Source organism: Drosophila montana, unplaced genomic scaffold (assembly GCF_035044405.1).
Source record: "Drosophila montana isolate Dmon_TW-CO22-7 unplaced genomic scaffold, ASM3504440v1 contig_2716_1, whole genome shotgun sequence".
Taxonomy (NCBI): domain Eukaryota; kingdom Metazoa; phylum Arthropoda; class Insecta; order Diptera; family Drosophilidae; genus Drosophila; species Drosophila montana.
This window is the reverse complement of record NW_026997587.1, coordinates 718,852-732,919: the sequence shown is the minus strand read 5'-3', so window position 1 is coordinate 732,919 and position 14,068 is coordinate 718,852. Positions and strand designations below refer to the sequence as shown.

The 14,068-nt window shown below is 44.4% G+C and overlaps 5 protein-coding genes across 5 annotated transcripts; 2 read left to right on the top strand and 3 right to left on the bottom strand.

Annotated features, from left to right (window-relative positions):
• Positions 1-299: 299 nt before the first annotated feature.
• Positions 300-2,075, bottom strand: PI31 (Proteasome inhibitor 31 kDa). Its single transcript, XM_064684317.1, has 5 exons — positions 1,941-2,075; positions 1,270-1,463; positions 922-1,212; positions 735-853; positions 300-662 (listed from the first exon to the last, which is right to left on the bottom strand). Exons 2-5 carry the CDS (start codon positions 1,450-1,452, stop codon positions 431-433), a joined length of 825 nt encoding a protein of 274 aa, XP_064540387.1. The 5' UTR covers positions 1,453-1,463; positions 1,941-2,075; the 3' UTR covers positions 300-430.
• A 597-nt stretch (positions 2,076-2,672) lies between these two features.
• Positions 2,673-7,638, top strand: ADD1 (ADD domain-containing protein 1). The gene is made up of 6 exons (XM_064684338.1): positions 2,673-3,165; positions 3,230-3,698; positions 3,761-4,400; positions 4,463-5,096; positions 5,966-6,901; positions 6,965-7,638. Exons 1-6 carry the CDS (start codon positions 3,072-3,074, stop codon positions 7,528-7,530), a joined length of 3,339 nt encoding a protein of 1,112 aa, XP_064540408.1. The 5' UTR covers positions 2,673-3,071; the 3' UTR covers positions 7,531-7,638.
• Positions 7,639-7,708: 70 nt separating this feature from the next.
• On the top strand, positions 7,709-9,181 carry LOC135429809 (retinitis pigmentosa 1-like 1 protein). Its single transcript, XM_064684281.1, has one exon. It carries the CDS (start codon positions 7,709-7,711, stop codon positions 9,179-9,181), a length of 1,473 nt encoding a protein of 490 aa, XP_064540351.1.
• Positions 9,182-9,581: 400 nt separating this feature from the next.
• Positions 9,582-11,831, bottom strand: GalT1 (beta1,3-galactosyltransferase 1). The gene is made up of 2 exons (XM_064684339.1): positions 11,221-11,831; positions 9,582-11,165 (listed from the first exon to the last, which is right to left on the bottom strand). Exons 1-2 carry the CDS (start codon positions 11,537-11,539, stop codon positions 10,054-10,056), a joined length of 1,431 nt encoding a protein of 476 aa, XP_064540409.1. The 5' UTR covers positions 11,540-11,831; the 3' UTR covers positions 9,582-10,053.
• Positions 11,832-12,128: 297 nt separating this feature from the next.
• On the bottom strand, positions 12,129-14,007 carry RnrS (ribonucleoside-diphosphate reductase subunit M2). The gene is made up of 3 exons (XM_064684341.1): positions 13,807-14,007; positions 13,431-13,646; positions 12,129-13,183 (listed from the first exon to the last, which is right to left on the bottom strand). Exons 1-3 carry the CDS (start codon positions 13,870-13,872, stop codon positions 12,302-12,304), a joined length of 1,164 nt encoding a protein of 387 aa, XP_064540411.1. The 5' UTR covers positions 13,873-14,007; the 3' UTR covers positions 12,129-12,301.
• Between the last annotated feature and the right edge of the window lie 61 nt (positions 14,008-14,068).

Below are 14,068 nucleotides of genomic sequence, written 5' to 3'. Positions count from 1 at the left end.
GGAAAATTGACTTCTTTGCGCAATAACACGCCATTACATTGTATAGTTTTTAGTTACGTTTGTTTTGTGTTAATTTAATTGCGTTTCACTTTGTTGCACCGATTCGCAGCGAACAAAATGCACAAGACTAGTTTATGTTTTGTATTGTCACATACATTCTATTACGTTAAAATCAAAATACATTTTTCAAATAAATGTTTAGGCTGATTTGTCTGTTCTTATCGTAATATGTATTCTGTGTATTGTATATGAGCAACAATAAAAATGATATGTTAGTTAAAATCAAAACCATATAGAAGTGTGTTTCTTTTGTCCAATTTTTAATTGTATTTTGGTCTTCAGACTCAAATTGAAAGAAAACTTTGTAATGCATTTTTAAACTATTGATTTAATAAGCAGACCATATCCATATGTCGGCTCTGTGCGGATTTCACATATAGTAATCGGGATTCCAGTTTGGCGGATGCATATGATCTGGGCTAGGACCCATGGTACCCGGATTACGCGGATTTAATGGATTAAACGGATCAAAGCGCGCCAAGCCCGGATTGGCGGGAAACGCAAATAGATTACCCGAGCCCCGACCCAGCGGATCCAAATCCCCACGACCAATGTCTGGGAAACCAAATGGCCGCGGCTCAAAGCCGTGCGGCATGTACGAACTACAATTTCATAATGTTAGTGGCAAAAAAATAGTAGATACGTAATAAGAAAACGCTCCTTTTGTAGCTTACCCCGGACGTCTAGGCTCACCAATGCGCAAGGGATCAACTATGCTCGCCGGTGTCTGCTGGTTTTCCTGTGCCGGTGTCTGTGTCTGTGTAGTTGCCTCGCGTGAGTTTCCGGTAAACACCTATAAAAACATATATAAATTTAAATGGATATGTACTTTGATTTGTTGGGGGGCGGCTTGCCACTTACTGGATCACAGAGTTCCTTGCGAAAGCGTTCAACAATATCCGTTGCAGTTGGCATGGTTTTGTTAATGCCACCCTTTACTTCGGCAACCAGGGATTCGGGCGTGATGCAAATGTTGGAGACATTCTTGGTATTAATATCCAACAGATTGACAATCAGAGCATCTTCCGTAATATGGCCGAGCAGCAAATAGAGCACTTTATTGTGCACATATCGCAGCGAGTACTTGCTACTATCGCCATTCCAATGATCCGGCAGCAATTCGCTGCCCGATTCGTCTTCGGGCAAAGTTTTCTGCGAGCAAGAGAGCGTATTGAATTAATGCACAAGCTATATGCAGTACATACTCACGTCATCTCCAATGCCAACGCAGCGGAATTTGTAGTGCTTTGTCAGCAAAAAGTGAGCGAGCACCATCAGAACATCTGCCTTTTTATCAATTATGCCATCAACAGTTTTGTATAGTAAATCCCAGCCGTAAAAGAAGTCGGAGTTTAGCGACTCGACTGCAGATCTGGAGGTTGTTGGCTCCATTTTGTTAATGACTGTAGATAATGTTTAAAGACAGATTACAAATCAATTTGAAACATATTTCACAGGCACAGGAAACAAAGGAAAAGGAAAAAAGAGAGTAAAACAAAACAATGACACACAAATCGAACCAAATCTCTATCAATTATCGTACACAAATAAATCGATGTATTTTAAGTGGAGGCATCCACATCTGCGTTTTACTACATCTCATGCTTAAAAATCTCACATAACGGTATGGAAATACCGTTAGAAATAAATTGTAGTGAAAAGGAATATATAAATGACAATAATAAATATGAGATGTATATTCATTTTTGATTTGGCAGCGCCGCAATTTAAAAATGTAATGAAGAACGCGGCTTGAGACGCATTCAGTGGAAATACAATTTTCTGAAGTACGCCGTGCAATTGAATTCAAACATGCGTAATACATTTGTAAACCGACGAATATCCGTTGCTTAATATCTCTATGTAGTTATGCCACTTACATAATTAAAACACATTTAGTGTTTTGATCTTTTTGTGTAAATCCAATTAGTTCTTCTCCACAATATTCCAGAAATGTGCGATGTTTGACTGACGACTTCTGCCTGCAATAAGCTGGAACAGTGCCGGCAATTTGAAACTCAGTGTTGCATTTGTGCACCAGTGCTGTAAAACGTGCTTTATAGACGATTGTTTTATTCAAATTTTAAAAATATATTCAAATGAATATGCGTTTGTAGCTGTTTTTCTACAAAATTACATCATAGAATATATAAAACATATTCATCGTTATTTTTGATAATTTACCTTTCCGTTATGCTCGTGTCTTAAGGAATGTTGTATAAGTGCGAAGAAGACGACACGTTGTTGATAGAGTTGCCAACCGTATAACTGCGCGCTATTTTAATCAACTTTTTTAGAATCTTTGCAACTTAAATCTAATTTTAATATAATTTATAATGTTAAAACCATTTAAATTCAATTAACGCCTGTCTTGATGATGATCAATCAGAAAAATAGTATTATTGTATGCGATCGGTAGTTAAGAGTGTTACTTTACAGCCGATTCTGAGTTAAAGTAAGTATAAAGTATATATGATATATTATCAAATTCGTACGACCATTTAACTATATCCATCCATGAAATGTGTATGTATAACATTTTATTCCATTATCGGCCCAGACTCTAGGTAAAACTTGTTGTGTATACTTCGTGTTTGGCTAGTGCATTCGGCTCACACGAAGTGGCTGCCATATTGGAAACGAGATAGTACAACGGCAGTCGCGTGAAAAATCATTTTTATATTGTCGGCCAAGCAAATGGAGCTAATATAAAATATCAAAAACTCTCATTTGAATTAAATTGCAAAACGGCGCAGAGATCATTTACCGCGTTGCCGCCATTTTATGTACACATATATGTAGGGCATGCGTTGGTATTAGTGTTATTTATTATTGCAAAAAATACCGCGACGCGTTGTTGCTGCCGCTGCTGGTTAGCCAGCATTTTGCAGTAGTCTAGTGTGGTAGTCTGTGCATGTGTGCGTGTGTGTGTGTGTAGGAGAGTGAAGAAAGAAGATATTTCTTGATTGCAAATCCACGTGTGGATAGTCTTGACTATCGTAGCCGGCAAAATGAGCAGCACGCCCAGCGCCGAGACTGTGCTGACGGTCGCAACGCCAACGACGCCGTCGCCTTCACTCAAAGCCTTCGATTTTGATTTTGCGGGTAAGCGGAGCAAGCGCCTCTTCTTTACATGCTTGTCTAATGTACGTGTGTGTGTATTGTCTAGGTAGCAACTATGAAATGGACGCCAGCATTTCGGAGGAGGAGCGTCGCTTCTATCTCAAAATGTATCCCACCGTCGATGTGGTCAATCAGCGTAAAGTCCACTGCACCGTTTGCCGCATGCATATTGGGACCGCGGCCAGCGCGGATAGCAACATTAAGATGCATCCGATATTGCGGGTGACGCACTGCATCAAATGCCATGACTTCTACAACAGCGGCGAGTTCTCCAAGGGGGAAGATGGCTCCGAGCTGTATTGTCGTTGGTGTGGTCAGGGCGGCGAGGTATATTGCTGCTCAACCTGCCCCTTTGTGTTCTGCAAGTCGTGCATCATTAAGAACCTATCGCGCGGCGTTATCGTGGACATTGAGCAGAACGAGAACTGGAATTGCTTCAAGTGCACGTCGAAAATACTGTGGCCGCTGCGCGCCCAGCACTGGGCGCTTGTCAACTACATCCAGACGCAGAAGAAGTAAGTGCCGTGCACTAAGAAAAACCCAACAAAAGCCTTACCATTATTTCCCACTCTTCTAGCGGCCTGCAATCGATGCAGCTATCCGAATCGGAAATGCGCAGGCATATGCACAAGGACTACAGCACATGCTGTCGCCTGGCCAAGGCCAAGGCCAACAGTCTGTCCGACTCCATGGAGAGCCTAGAATCAAATGCTTCCAAGCGCAGTCATGCCAGCTCTGTGCACTCAGCCAAGAAGTCCCCCAAGCCACAGTGTCCGCCCGCGAAGCGTCCCAAGTCCTCCAACGATGAGGTGGTCTGCACGCCCGATTTGCTCAGCATGCTGGAACCGGATTGTCAAATTTCAGTAGCACAAAAGCCGGGTCCGCGGCCCACTATAAGTCCAGCGACCAGCATCACCCCCACCACGCCGCGCATTGTGACTGTGCAGCAGAATTACAGTGGACCCAGTCCGAGTACTAATGGCAGCGCCACAGCTGGTCCACGGAGCAGCTTGCCCCCGCCATTGGTGTTGAGCAGCTCGGGCATGCGCTACCGCCAGGCCACCCCCGGTCCAGCTTCTGTGGTGCGACGCACCGTGGTGCCAAATGCCGTACGCACTGCGGGTCCCGTCTTCCATACCATAAATGGTTTTCGTGTCGATCTCAATAGCGCAGCTCAGCAGGACTCCTATCGTCTGCCCAATGGTCGGCTCATACAGGTATGGAATATCCGTCCGTCTCCAACATAAAGCATTAATAGACTCCTTTAAATCCACCATAGGTCAAGCGCCAGTTGCCGCCCGGCGGCCAGCCCTCGACAACGTTGACGCGCACCCCCATTTCAATGAATCCGCAGGTCATCATACGCCAACAGACACCGGGAGGGCCATCGCCGCGCATGGTCCACCCCAGTTTTGGCTCCAATATGGGCATCTATAATCCACAAACCAATCAGCAGCAGCGCGCACCGCAAGTGGTGCGCGTCAACAACGGCGGCCAGATGCATTCGGTGAATATCGCGGCAGCGGCGGCGGCATCGACGCCTGTCAACAGCAATGGCGGCACAACCATTATGATGACGCCCGCAGCAGTCCACAAAGCTCCGACACTGGTGCGCCATGTGTTCCCCAACAGTCCCATTGGCATGGCGCGCTCCCAGCTGCAGGAGCAGATCTTCAATGCGATGGAAATATGCACGCATCTGACGGGCAAAGTGCAAACGTTGACCCATTCGAATGCGTACAATCAGGCGCGCAGCTACATGGATCTCAAGGAGCTCTACATACATCTATCCTATCTGATGACCTATGCGATTGGACGCTTTAAACAGCTGCAGGACAAGTGCCTGGTCGATATGCGCGAAATGGGCTTCAAGAACGATGCAAACAGCTTGGAGAACGGTCAACTGGCTGCCGGTAAGTTTTTTACAATTCAATTATAATATTTAATTTATATTTAAGAAGTGTTAAGATCGGAAATAACAAAAGATATTTGGCGGGCCAAATCAAAGCGTTATAAAGCTAAGTTCTTATTTGGCCTTAAAGATCTATTGGCCGAATTTGACAAATCCTATCTACATTAGTCTACTATATGACATAGTTCTATGGTAAGAATCGGTTGAAAAATTAGTTTTCTCAAGATATCTTTACCAAAGTCAGCAAATAAGAGCTTCACAAATCAGCTCATGTATCTGAAAGTGTGTAAGGCATATGTCTACAGCTTCTTGGAGCTATTTAATCTTCGGCCAGCAGAAGATAGCCGTACTTGTTTCAATTGAATAGGTATTTTATATAAGAGTACGCAATTTGCATGTTTCAGAAATAACTAGACTCTTATTAAGCTTATTCTGAAGTAAGATAAAACTTGATAGCCTAAGCTTCAGTATAGGATATTACGAGTATTTATAGTTGCTGCTGACGCTTCACAGGCTGCGGTTGCCTGTGCAAGTTGAGGCCACATTTAAGTTAGTGTACATTGTCTTTTGTGAATATTTTAACACATGGACGGGTGTTGCTCAACATTTAAGTAAAAAAAAAAACAATACCATATGAGTTGTGCTATGGTCAGCCAGCATGTAAGTATCTTTTGTTGTGTTTATGAAAAACTCTGCGAGTTCCATTTCCTTGGCTCCACTTGAATTCAGCCTTGCGTTTGGCAATTTGATTTGATTTAGCTCTTGGTCCATGTGTTTGTGAAAAATATCCAAAAAAGGCAATGGAATCGAATTCAGCAGCAGTTTTTCGCTAAACTTTCTTTCTTTCTCTCACTTTTGGTTTTATTGCAGCCGTCGATTATGTGTGCTACGGCCAGCTGGACGATGTGGATCTGTTCAATACGGGGTGCAATAGCTTTCACAATCAGGTCTACGAGTATCGCAAGAGTTTGCAGGCCAATCTGAAGGATGGCGAAAGCATTGAACCGCTGCCACCGCTAATGCCGCTGGGCGTGCGCGCCGAAGGCGATCCCAAAGACGAGGACGATGAGCAGGAGCCAAATGAGCCGGCGGACAATGAGAACGACGAGCCGTATGAGTATGATGATGATCGGGACGATGATGCCGATGATGGCGATGATGTTGACGATTTGGATGATGAGTACGATGCACTCGGCACCGAGGAGAGCATGAATCGCAATGAGCAGGCGCACGCCTACGATCGCAAGCTGACGCGCCTGCTGCGCGAATATCCGTCCATCTGGTGTACACGCCATCCGGACTATGGCAAAATGGAGGTGACACGCAAACAGTGGCGCGTCATTGCCAGCCACTTTCCGCGCGGCGACGACATCAAGCTGCGCTGGAAGAATGTGCGCAAGCGTTATGTGCGCATCGAGCGACTGCTGAAGCAGGGCAAACGCTTCAAGGGCTACTTTGACAAGGCCACCAATTATTTGGCCAACCGCGATTTGCCGCGCAGTGAATGGCAGCCCGTGGACTGCGGTGAAGGCGACGGCGATGGCTTTGAGCGCAAGCAACTGGATGCCATTGAGAATACCATTCATAAGGAGCAACAGGACTTTGCCGATGTGCGACAACAGGGGACGAGAGCGACGCCACGTTTGCCAGTGCGTCCGATCGAGGTGCGTCCGATTGATATGCGCATCATTAACTTTGCCAAGAGTCATCCGGTGCTGTGGCGCAAGTCCGCCGATCCCGAGTTCAACAGCATCGATGAGCAAACGCGCAAATCGCTGTGGCTCAACTTTTGGAAATCAGCGCCCAGTAAGTATTCGAAACTTTCTTTATAATGGAAAACAAATGTTAAATGATGCTCTTCTTTTGCAGACTATCGCTGCGAGTACATTGTGGAGCGCTGGCAGCAGATGTACGAAATGTACAAGTCCTTCCGTCTGAAAACCATCAAGGACAAGCGCACATTTGCCAATCTTGAGCTGAAATACTCCAAATATTTGGCCAATTTGTATTTTCTGTATAAAATTGACGAGCAGGATTTACGCGATGAATTCGAACCGCTGCAGGATTGCGTGCAGCAGGCAACAAACGGTGGCGCCTCCAACGACTCAGCTGGCAAGCTAAAGGATATGCCCGATGATAAGCAATTTGCGCAGCAACTGGTGCTGGCCATTCGCGCCTATCCCACGCTCTGGAATCCGCGGCATGTCGACTACAATGATGTGGGTGCCCGCGAGCGTCTGTGGGCGGAGCTGGCCCGTCGCTTGCCACGCTTCCGGCGTGACGCCCGCGCCTGCAAATTGCGCTGGCAAATGGCAAAGTTTGCCTACGAGTGCTACTGTCGCGAGCTGGAACGACAGCCGAGGCCGCATGAGAGAACTCTGCAAAAGTTGCGCACCAATTTTCCGCTCGAGGAAATGCGGTTTCTTAATATATAAGTTACGAATTTGATAGATTTTACAATTACAAACTAGCAGTAAGTTAAATTATGCCAAACTTCCGCACATTCTAAGCCTAAATAAACTTATTAAAAGCCTTCAAACAAATGTAGAAACTATAAATATTACGTTTTTAATAACTGTGACTAACTTTAAATGTTTAATGCTTACATTATTAATGGAATCTTTACTCTTTACAGAAAAACAAGCCAGCGACGATGAGGACAATGAGATAGAGATCGTGGAGCCCAAAACGGATACGATTACCATTGATTCCGATAACGAGGAGGAGCTGCCTTCGGTTTCAAACGTCAGCATACCGAAGGGCCTGAAAATAACATCTGTAAAATCAACGGCACCGGCATCGGATATAATTAAAATTGATCCAGTTACCGCCAACTTGGACCCAAACATGGATATTGATGTGGCGGCCTTTAGCTCCTCCATTTTGGCCAGTCTGCTGGAAGTGGACATTACCGAGGGTGTTGGCGAGATAAAAACGAATCAAGCCACCTCACCTGGCGGCACCATACAAAAGAAGCAGCCGCGCAAAAAGATGACCAACAAACCGAATCCAGCGCTGCTGCATCTGGAGCGCCAGCGCATGGAGGAAACAAAGCGCAATGATGCCAAGCTCAAAATGAAGGTGGTCGTCAAGCTGAGGCGTGCCGAGGAAGACTTTGAGGTGGCGCGCAAATGGGTGGATATGGAACATGCCAAGAAGCTAGCTAAGAAATCCACAGAGTCTGAAGTACAGGGAAATGCCGAAGAGCAGCTGCAGCAAGCTGGAAGCCAGGATGAAGCGGAGACAGCAAATGACGCCAATAAAGAAGAGGAAAGTGATATTACCATGCAGAATGACAGTGAGAAGGAGCAGGAGCAGCAAGTTGAAGATGAGTTGCTGGAGAAAATGGACACAACAGACGAAACTAAATCTCAAACAGACGAAGGAAATACCGAAACGAAGACGAAGAGCCAAGCTGAAAGTGAGAAAGACGAAGATGAGGATAATCCCGTAGAGAATGAAATCTCAGCTGCGGATGAAGAAAAAACTGAAACAGAGCCAATTAAAGAAACTATAGCAGAATCAGCGGAAGCCATGGAAGTTACAGAAGATGCAGAAAATATGGAAAATAACAAATCCAGCGACGCAGCAATGGAAGTAACAGAAATAGCTGAGGCAGATGACGAAAAAATTGAAGATGAAACTGAAACGAGAGCAACTGAGGAAGCGGAAGCCGCTGAAGCCGACGAAAGTATGCCGCAATTAAAATATACAGAAGCTGATCAAACAGCGTTGGATGAGGAAGCTATTGAAGAAGCTGGCGTTGCAGCCAGTGCCGAGACTGATGCTGCAACGCCAGCAGCTGAAACGAATGAAGACAATACGGCCGCAAAAGCTGCCGACACCCGCGAGACGGATGCAGATGCGACGGAGGCAACTGCATGCGAAGAGAGCACAAGGAACAGTTCGCCTGCGACGCCACAGGCAGAGGATTCAACAACGGTCCACAAGTCAGCCGCAGCGTCCGAAGCTGAGCAGCCGCCGGAGATTACAGCACAGAGCAGTCCAAGCAAGGCATCCCCACCAGCAAGCCCCAGCGGCGAACAGCCTGATCCGCCATTGGACAAGATGGACACTCCCATATAACTGCTGTGCTAGTTTGGACTCAAAATAGCCTAACACACATTTTAATGCTACAATTAACTTTGCTTCAAATTGTAGGCTCGAATGTAATTTGTTATTATAGTTTTTAGTAATATGTTTGCATATGAGAACTACTCATATAAAGAGCGCAAAAAAAAAAGCGTATGCAACCGCTTAGATTTAAGAGGATTAAGCATTTAATTTGAGAACTTTTTGTTTTTGTTTTCGAAAAGCAACTAGCCCAAGTCAATAATATATACCATGGAACATGAAAATTCAAAACACGCCCATTAACAAACATCATCATACTTAGTTATAAAAGTAATGCATAGATTATATTGATATTAAATAATATCGTTTATTTTTTTGAGTTGTAAAAAAATAAATACTTGGCGCAATGAGATTGTTGATAAATAATTCACATTTAATACGGATAAACAAAAATCGACTTAACGCTTGGCGAACATTTGCAAATGATATAAAGTGGAGTATTTGGGGAGTTGAAATGATGCAACTAGAGCATATTTTCGGTCTTTTTGTGCGTTTGCTTTAACAGACAACTATGTGCAATTTGAACAAGTCTGTGCGTTTGTTAAATAATATTGCATATAGTTTATATAGTACCCAAAAAAGGTGTGCAAGAATTGCGGCCTTAATACATTATTTTTGACTTTTTTCAAATTTTCAACTAAACTATCAAATTTCACATTTGTAAACTAGCAAATAATCTCAGGAACAAAAAAGTTGTACATAGCTAGCCGAAAGTGTTTGTCGGAGTATTCAATGCAACGAAATCATATTGTAAATGTAATTGTGTAAACTCTAGATATGGAAGGAGGCCAACATTTTGGAGGCATATTCACAGCACTTGTGCTTTAGCAATTATTGCGATTCCTCAATCGCAAATGGTTTAAGTAACGTCCCGGTGGCGGGCATTGTATGCTGTAATTGGAAACAAAACGCCACGCGTCCGCCATGCTCTCCTCCTTCACCTGATGCTGTGTTATGCTGCCCTTGAAGGCGCACAAATGCGGCGAGTGGGCGAAGCTGAAGAGCGCATGATGCTGCCGCTTGACATTGGCACGATTCGCGCAGAGACCAGTTATGAAAATGTCCTCGAGATAAATTAGCGTTGTGTTCAGCGAGGCCTCAAACAAACGCTCGACAACATCAATGGACATTAGATAACCGGCACCGGATAGATACTTGGGATATGCCTCAGCCTTGTACATATAGTAGGGCATATACCATTTGCTAGTCACATCGCTGACGGGCACCACATTGCAGAACTGATGTCCACGCATGATCCCGCTGGTGGCATTCAGTCGATTCTGCGGCGACATGACCACCATCGAGCCGCGGTCATGATAGTCCAGTGTATCGTTATAGAGGGGAACTGTGCCGCCGAGCAGAAAATGCAACAGATTCGGCACATTGACAAAGGTGTCATCGTCGCATTTGAGAAAGAACGCGCACGTCTTGGAGCAACTTTTACTGATGTGCTTCAATGCCATAACGGACTTCAATGTTAGATTATTGTACGAATCAATGAAATTCTCCTGTATGATATCGTTGTACATTTCGGCTTCGTTGTGCAAACGTACGAGCGTCTCGTTGCCCAGTTGGGATTCATAATTGCTGCGTCCCACAATGAAGACAATCCGCACCCTGGCCGTTAGGCTGTCACCCTCACCGTTTAGGTAATCGGCATAGAGCTGCAGGCGTGTATCCAATGCCGGCAGATAGTGACCCTTCATGTGGCCATGCAGCTTGGCAAAGGCGGCATAATTGAATTCCGTTGTATTGCCCCACGTTTCCCGTATCGTCTGGCGTTCCACAAAGTTATTCAAACCCGTGCAGACGGCAATGATTAGAAACGTTTTGTTGCGACAAAAGTCACGCGGCATTATGAGTGCCGTCTCCTGCTGTGCCTGTACGTAGTCCTTGATGTCCAGCGACGCGTTGGACGCCCAATCCGTCAGCGAAACTGCGAAAGGCCGCAATCAACAAATGGTTTTATATGGCATACACTTTACACTTACCATGTCTTTTTTGCACGTCAATACAAAGGTACTGCACGATAGTGTACAGCATTAATATAAAGAAGCTGGCCAGCATAAAATAGCCGAATCTCTTGAAGCATCTGAGTAGTTGGTAGCGCATGGAGCAGCCAAATCTCTTCAAGCATCTGGGTAGATAATAGCGCTTACTCTGTCGTCTATGGATGTTTCGCTTGCCACGCATTTTGTGCTTTGGCTGTGATTCATCATCGGAGCCGGAAGCCGGCGTGCCGCCAGTTGGTTCTTCGAGCAGGGTGCACTGCTGCTCCAGCTCCACCGCATCACGTGTAACATAGCCCATGCTATATGCACATCAGCTTATCAAGGCGGCGCTTGTTGATTGCTTTTAACATGCGAGGCCAGATCCTGTGTCAGTCAATTTGCCTTCCACCTGATCCAAGCCGTATATTTTGCGCACATGCTGGCAGCAATACGATGCGTGCCTATAATTATATCACAGGTTGTCAATTTTACCACCAATTGTTTTTGTGCCCGGTCTTAGCAATGGCACATTCACAAACAATAGCTGATCGTAATTGCTTGTCTAGATAACATTTACACGAGCAGATATGCAGTAACATGCATATGTAGTTGTGCATTTTCAAGCCAGAGTCAGCTGTTTGTGACTATGTATATCGATACCAATTGGGGCGTTTCCACTTGCAGTGAAATGTGCTTCCTGTTATCGGAACGATACTTTTCCGCCATTTCGATTATTTTATATATACACATGCCGGCTTTATATGTAACTATATATATATAAATATGTATATATTTAAATTGCTATGACGCATGCCTAGGTTACCCTATGTAAGTCTATATAAACATTTTTTTTTATAATTATGTATAATAAATTTATTTAAAATGTTATCTACAATGATTATTTGAAGTACAGTAGACAAAATGATTGAATGAGTTTATAAAGTTTTGTAAAGGGAATGACAATTTGCCTATGCGTCAGAAAATGAGCTTAAAATCTAGAGAAATAGTTAAGGATTAATGTAATTGCAATCGCTAAAAATAACACCCGGTACCAGCAGCTGTGAGGATAGCGTTGGCGACTCTAGAAATCCGCATCAAGCGTAAACACATTATCTAAACGATTTGATGTGACGCCCATTCGCTGATATTCGGCCACTTTTTTCTCAAAGAAATTGGTTTTGCCGTCCAACGAAATCATTTCCATGAATGTGAACGGATTCTTTGTGTTGTACAGTTTGCCGACCCCGAGTTCAACCAGCAGACGATCGGCCACAAACTCAATATATTCGGACATAAGTGCGCAATTCATGCCGATCAAATTAACCGGCAGCGCGTCAGTGAGAAACTCCTGCTCAATCTTAACAGCGTCCGCGATGATCTCAGTGATGCGCTCGCGGCTGGGACGCTGCACCAAATGCTGGAACATCAAGACGGCAAAATCGCAATGTAGTCCCTCGTCGCGGGAGATCAGTTCGTTCGAAAAAGTGAGGCCGGGCATAAGGCCACGCTTCTTCAGCCAAAAGATTGATGCAAAGCTGCCGCTAAAGAAGATGCCCTCAACAGCGGCAAAGGCGATGATGCGCTCCCCGAAGTTAGCTGCCTTGGAGGATATCCAAGAGAGCGCCCAGTCGGCCTTGCGCTTAACTGCCGGCATTGTTTCAATTGCATTGAATAGATAATCGCGCTGTTGCGGATCGCGTATATAGGTGTCAATCAGGACGCTGTACATCTCCGAGTGGACATTCTCCATGGCTATCTGAAAGCCATAGAAGCAACGAGCCTCTGTAATCTGCACCTCCTGGCTAAAGCGCTCGACCAGATTCTCGTTAACAATGCCATCGGAGGCGGCAAAAAAGGCCAGGACATGCGAAATGAAATGACGCTCATTGTCTGTTAGGCGTGCCCAGTCAGTCATATCCTTAGACAGATCCACTTCCTCCACAGTCCAGAATGATGCCTCGGCCTGGGTAAAAGAATGGGCGAAAAATGCATATAAGTCGGAGAACATCCAAACGAGTTTCACAATTGCTGCAATCTCTACATATTATAGTTTCCCCCTTAATCTAATTGTTTACAATCAGTTACGTTTGCTACGTGACCAGTTTTGCCGCGTTTTATGATACATTTTCCCGCCCTTTTCACCCCTGCATATATGTATGTGTATACACACAAATGTACTTGTTATGTGTCTATGTACACATCCGCCATACCTTTTTGTACATCTGCCAGATGTCATGATATTGTATGGGAAAGATAACAAAACGACGCGGATTTTCACGGAGCAGCGGTTCCACCGTCGGATCAAATGTTGCCGCGTTCTTCTCCATTATCGTCTGAGCACCCTTGCTGGTGCCATTGTCCTCCGTTGTTACGGACATTTTGCGAACGTTGTTGGCGTTCTCCGTCAGAATTTTCTTGCTAGGGCTCTATAAAATCGAAGAAAAATAATATATATATATAAGAAGTTACATGAAACCTATAATTAGCTGAAAATGAATTTGCATTTTTTTGAGTAACTGCAAACGGAGCCATAAATATATATGTATTTGCATATATACTGTGCGTAATTGGAAACGTGTCACGTACCTTTAGAGAGAATTTTTCCATGTTGTCTGTGATGTTTTCTTTGCCGGCAATTTGAGCTTGAGCCATGTTGTTACAAATTTGTTTTATTTTTCACTAATTCTTGAAATAAAAGCGCGTTAAAATTTAATAAGCCAATTGCAGGTGTGCTTAGTTCTAGACGTCTCGGTTGTTCACAGGCAAATGATTCAATTAACTATGCACATTTACCTTATATGCAGGGCGCGCATTTCTGGCGTACAGTTTTTTTTTCCCGCCATCTATA

What these genes read in the sequence shown, in the direction of transcription:
- PI31 (XM_064684317.1), bottom strand. Translation starts at nt 1,452, where the DNA reads ATGGAGCCAACAACCTCCAGATCTGCAGTCGAGTCGCTAAACTCCGAC. An exon ending in GCGTTGGCATTGGAGATGAC is followed by an intron (nt 1,213 to 1,269) that starts GTGAGTATGTAC and finishes TCTTGCTCGCAG; the next exon opens with AAAACTTTGCCCGAAGACGA. An exon ending in GCAAGGAACTCTGTGATCCA is followed by an intron (nt 854 to 921) that starts GTAAGTGGCAAG and finishes ATGTTTTTATAG; the next exon opens with GTGTTTACCGGAAACTCACG.
- ADD1 (XM_064684338.1), top strand. Translation starts at nt 3,072, where the DNA reads ATGAGCAGCACGCCCAGCGCCGAGACTGTGCTGACGGTCGCAACGCCA. An exon ending in CCAATGGTCGGCTCATACAG is followed by an intron (nt 4,401 to 4,462) that starts GTATGGAATATC and finishes AATCCACCATAG; the next exon opens with GTCAAGCGCCAGTTGCCGCC. An exon ending in CTTTTGGAAATCAGCGCCCA is followed by an intron (nt 6,902 to 6,964) that starts GTAAGTATTCGA and finishes CTTCTTTTGCAG; the next exon opens with ACTATCGCTGCGAGTACATT.
- LOC135429809 (XM_064684281.1), top strand. Translation starts at nt 7,709, where the DNA reads ATGGAATCTTTACTCTTTACAGAAAAACAAGCCAGCGACGATGAGGAC.
- GalT1 (XM_064684339.1), bottom strand. Translation starts at nt 11,539, where the DNA reads ATGGGCTATGTTACACGTGATGCGGTGGAGCTGGAGCAGCAGTGCACC. An exon ending in TGACGTGCAAAAAAGACATG is followed by an intron (nt 11,166 to 11,220) that starts GTAAGTGTAAAG and finishes GGCCTTTCGCAG; the next exon opens with TTTCGCTGACGGATTGGGCG.
- RnrS (XM_064684341.1), bottom strand. Translation starts at nt 13,872, where the DNA reads ATGGCTCAAGCTCAAATTGCCGGCAAAGAAAACATCACAGACAACATG. An exon ending in TGGAAAAATTCTCTCTAAAG is followed by an intron (nt 13,647 to 13,806) that starts GTACGTGACACG and finishes TCGATTTTATAG; the next exon opens with AGCCCTAGCAAGAAAATTCT. An exon ending in TCTGGCAGATGTACAAAAAG is followed by an intron (nt 13,184 to 13,430) that starts GTATGGCGGATG and finishes TCTTTTACCCAG; the next exon opens with GCCGAGGCATCATTCTGGAC.